The 4,875-nt window shown below is 44.4% G+C and overlaps 1 protein-coding gene across 1 annotated transcript in view; it reads right to left on the minus strand.

The window, feature by feature from the left end:
* Window positions 1-280: 280 nt before the first annotated feature.
* gtf2b (general transcription factor IIB) overlaps window positions 281-4,875 on the minus strand; it is a 12,538-nt gene continuing 7,943 nt past the window's right edge. The window contains exons 4-6 of the mRNA XM_015404400.1: window positions 4,665-4,794; window positions 4,147-4,428; window positions 281-981 (exon numbers count right to left, since the gene is read on the minus strand). Of these exons, the coding sequence (XP_015259886.1) occupies window positions 848-981; window positions 4,147-4,428; window positions 4,665-4,794 (546 nt within the window). The 3' untranslated portion in view covers window positions 281-847. The remainder of the gene's footprint in view (window positions 982-4,146; window positions 4,429-4,664; window positions 4,795-4,875) is intronic.

The following is a 4,875-nucleotide window of genomic DNA, read 5'->3' on the forward strand; positions in this document are numbered from 1 at the left end:
AGTCTGGTTTCTATAATTCCTAATGATACCTCAGTGCACACCAAACCTGCGCATTTACACTTTTATCAGACGACACTACATCTAGTTTATTTTAAATCCAGTGCTTCCTACAGAAATGTTGTTTTTCCAGCAGTTTGCATGTTTCAACCTGCGTATGAATCACTACAGGGGGGGGGTATATTTTACACGCATACTGTATGTAAACAGGTAAACTGAAAGCACTAATTTGATCAATAGTTTATCTACATTTCTTAATTATGAACATAGATTGTAAAAAGTGTTTTTTAAATGTGCATGTTTCCAGAACCGCTGTCGGACTGTACGGACGGTACCAACGACCCGAATCACATGTTTTCATTCATCCTGGTGTAAAATGTTCAGGACGTCTCTGCAGTCGCTGTTACAGATTAAACGTTTGTAATGTTGGTTTGTTTCACTGCTGAGATGAATAATCCAGACGGTTCATTATATCTTCTAAACTGTTTTTATTTTTGTAGAACAAACCACAAATTGAAAATCTTTTATTCTTAAATTACTTGAGACATTTCAAACAAAATAGAACCTGGCAAATTTTCTACAAAACGAAGTGCTCAGTATGAAAAAAAGCCTAAAACTGCAAGCGTCACATTTTTTAAATCCTCCCCACTTGGACATATATACATGGTAGAGTGTATATATATACAGTCAAATGAAATACTGCAAAGTACAGGCGGTTCGTTTAAGCCCTGGAATGTTTGCTGTGTCCCTGTCCGCCTCCAGAAAGGCTTCATCTGACCAAAACAAACGGGTTTGCATCGTAAACCAACGTAAAAACGGAACAGCAGAGGAAAAGGAGGCGGAGCCTGCTTCACAGCTGAGGCAGTTTGTCCACAGGCGTGTCGAACTTGAAGTCCGGAGGGAAAAGTTCTGCTGCGCGCGGATAGATGAGTCTGTAGGACTGTCTGATGGTGACGTCGGCGACGCCGGCGATGTCGCCGATTTCTGGGGAAGAAGGACAGAGAGTTTACAGAGCGGACGGGATCCAAAACCGCAGAGGGAGACTTTTTACGCTACAGGTTTGCTCCTCATGGACGCCTGTCCTGCAGGTTTAAGGTGTTTCCTTTTTGCATCATTCAGGTGATGATCAACAGGTTTCTGCAGACGAGGAGCAATAACCCCCAGATTCCACATCCTCCGTCTCTGCCCCGCCCACCTACGTCATGCGGAGAACTTGTCTGTCATGTTGACCAATGAGCACTGTTCCACATCTGCCGCCAATCCTTCAAACTTCACCATCTACCTGCGGCAAAATATGGAGCACAGCTACACTCCTGATCAAAAAATTTGCAAGAATTTGCATTTTGCACTATTGGCCTCGTCTGGGTGGTAATGCTGCAGTTCACAACGCCTGCCTGACAAAGGAGTTCTTCCAAGAGAATAACATCTCTCGTTTGGACCATCCTGCATGTTCCCCCGATCTAAACCCAATTGAGAACATTTGGGGATGGATGGCGAGGGAAGTTTACAAAAATAGACATCAGTTCCAGACAGTGGTTGCCGTTCATGAAGCCATCTTCAACACTTGGAGCAACGTTCCCACCAGCCTCCTGGAAACACTGGCATCCAGCATGCCTAAACGACTGAAGTCATTAACGGGAACGGTGGAGCTGCTCATTACTGAGTCCTTTTTTGACGCTTTCATTTCTGTTTTCGGGGTTTTTTTGAGCTATGGTCTTAAACTTTTGATCAGCTGAAAAAAAAATGTTTGAGTGTAAATGCAGTTTTCAATTAATTTCCCGCTCAAAAGTTTTGTCTCTTACGCTGATTTTTTCTTTTAACATTGTGAAGCAAAATGCTAATTCTTGCAATTTTTTGACTGGTCTTAAGATTTTGATTAGGAGTGTATTTTTAGCTCCGGTCCAGATCCTTTGAAATCACAATAATCAGGCAAAGAACAACAAGGAAAAAGAACGGAGAGAAAATCCGGTTTGTCAAATTAAAATATAGTGACGACAGATCTGCAACTACAAATTAGAGCATAATTCTTATATATTCCCCAAAACTGAGACGGTTTAATTAAATGTTGGATGCAAACTATCGGTTCTTCAACAGACCAGGAAGCAGATTTCTCATCTCCATCAAAATCATTATTTTATACCGAGAGGCTTAATAGTTTCATCAGATTCAGTCAAAATCTCCAAGAGGAAATCTGAAAACTTCAAAATAAGGATGAAGAGATGCTGAGTTTGGAAACTGAGAACACAACAAGAAAATATTTGAGCAGAAACGGCTGATTTGTTTTAATGTCATTAAATTAAGCGTTAATTTCTGCATATGTTGCTCCTATGAATGTAATAATATCGTACGTGTTCTCGAGTCAAAGGAAGTCTGAGCGGAGCAGGACGGGAGGAACAGTGGAGGCTGTAGGCTTTGCCCCGGCGGTCTGGAGCGGGGCGGGGGATGTGGGATTTCGGGGTAACGCTGCTCCTCAGGGTCGCCTGTCCTGCAGGTTTAAGGTGTTTCCTTGTTGCATCATTCCCACCAGAGAAGAAGAGATGATCAACAGGCGCCTTCAGCACCAGGAGCCGGATCTGGTTTAGGCGCTGGAACAGAAACATGTAGAACATGCTCTGCACTGGTGGCTAACGGTTAGCGCTGCCTTTCAAAAAAAATAAAAGATGCAACAATAGATTAAAAGGTTTTGAGTAACTTTACTCGCGTTCTTTTGATGCCATTTATTGTTCATAAGCTGAGAAGAAGTTCGAGGTACGAACAGGTAAAGAGATCTGCGAATTACAAAGCCGCTGTAGGTACCACATCTGCTCGGGGCCCCGCCCCTTCTTATGACATCGATATATGGCAACTCCACTCGGACAAACTGTATCGCACACATTTCTTAAGAATCTTATCTCTTCCTCAACATATTATTTCCTATATTTGCTATTATTTTAAAGCTCATCTGTGATCTAAAGTAACTGAAAGTAGAAAACAATCATTGTCAGTCTGGAAGGAAAGTCCTGCTCTAAGACAGACTGAGCTCTGCTATTTAACAAGGAGACACTAAAAGTCTCAGTTTATATTTATTATTTTTATTAAGATCTGAGGGCAGAGGACAAATGGAACATCTAAAAAATGAGTTTCATAGAGATTTTAGACAAATAAAACAGTTATTCTACTTGGAGAAAATAAACGGTTGTTGTTGACATGGATTTAAAAGTAGTGTAGCTTAATATGGCTAACTGAGCGAGCTAAAAGAGGCTAACCTGTTAGCCACAGTGCTACCCAGCCCTTTATATCACGGTCTAACAGATTTATTTCAGTTTTATCGATCAGGTAAAACTTCGTCGGTCATTAGACGCGCTAACGGACGCTGCGTGATGTTATCGTTGCCTGGGCAACCACTATGTTTAACATGATGTAGAGTAACGTCACTGACAGGAAGCAGGACCAGAGCAGATTTAAACCTTTGAAATGAGTCAACTGGCGGTGAGGCGGTCTGCTTACGCGTTCTTTTCCATCGGAGAACCGCGCCACAGATGAACCGCGCTGATGCCCTACTGATGAACTAGTACTAGATTTAGAGCGGTTTGATTGTGTCGCTGGTCGGACTCGTCTTTCTGGAAGAAGAAGAAGAACTCCCTTGTTTGCTCATGCTCGGTGCTCAGAGTTCTGGTAAATCGTGTCGTAGTTCTGCTCCAGCAGCAGGATTCGCCCACCACCGCCTTACGACGGCCGACTGAATTTCAAACACGTTCGATTTTCTCCTGACCTTCTGATTCCTGATGGGGAGGCGGTCGTTAGAGGCTGATCGCTTCTCGTTACCTTACATGATGCACCATCAGAAAGTCGGGCCGATCGAAGAATTCTCACACGACAGGATCGTCCCGAATCGGTCCGAAAAGGTAAAAAATAAATAAACCGTACAGCGGACGGTCGGCTTTAGCTCCTGAAAACAGGAAGCTTTTCCACCTGCTTCCTTTTAGAGGGAAGCTTCAAGGTCCGGTTGTTTTGCTCCGACCTGAGAAGTCGACTATAAACCGAGGAGGGTTTTAATCTTTAAACCAAATTACGCTTCATTGGTGTAAAATCATATCCTTATCAGAGCACATCAAAGGTGTTCTGTTCCATCATCATCATGTGCTTCTCCTCCCAGCAGCGCCCTCTCACCTTTCTGGGTCTTCTTCTCGGCAGACGCCTGGGAGGCCATGTAAATGGCCGCGGCGGCCACTGAGATGGGGCTCCTGCCCGGAACCAGGTCCAGCTCCACGGCCTTCCTGGCGATGAACGTCGCCGCCATCTGGACCTGCTTGGGTAAGCCCAGGTTGGAGCAGAAGCGGGACATGAAGTCGCCCGTGGTGATGAGATCCACGCTGGTCTCCAGCGCTTTCAGGATGAGCTTGAAGCACCTGCCGATCTCCTTCTTGGAGATCCTGGAGACGGCGCAGATCTCTGGAGGAAAGAGCAGAGAGATCAGTTCCTCTCAGCCCTAACAGATGTTTTTTATCTGCAAACTAACGTAAGGATTTAGTTTACAGTCCTGGTCCTTCAACAGCCAGAAAAAAAAAAGGACAAGATGGCGGCTTCTGAGGAAGCGTTTCAGGATCTGCTTTAATCACCATCCAGATGTTGTTTTCCTCTCAAAATCAATATTTTTGCTTTAGAATCTGGTGTTTCTCTGTTCAGACCTTTGAAGGTTCTGGGAACGCCCTCCTGTCTGCAGGCGATGTAGAGGCAGGCTGAGGCGATGGCGTCGTTGGCTCGCCCCTTCAGACTCTTCTGCTCATAAACCTGCTTGAACAGGTTGTTGGTTCTGTCCTGAGAAGAAAAGAAGCAACGGTTCACAATCACACTGCTGGTGTTCTGTCAGACCAGCATCCCCCATCAGACCAGCATACG

This window comes from Cyprinodon variegatus, unplaced genomic scaffold (genome assembly GCF_000732505.1).
Source record: "Cyprinodon variegatus isolate N-32 unplaced genomic scaffold, C_variegatus-1.0 Scaffold1727, whole genome shotgun sequence".
In the NCBI taxonomy this organism is placed as follows: domain Eukaryota; kingdom Metazoa; phylum Chordata; class Actinopteri; order Cyprinodontiformes; family Cyprinodontidae; genus Cyprinodon; species Cyprinodon variegatus.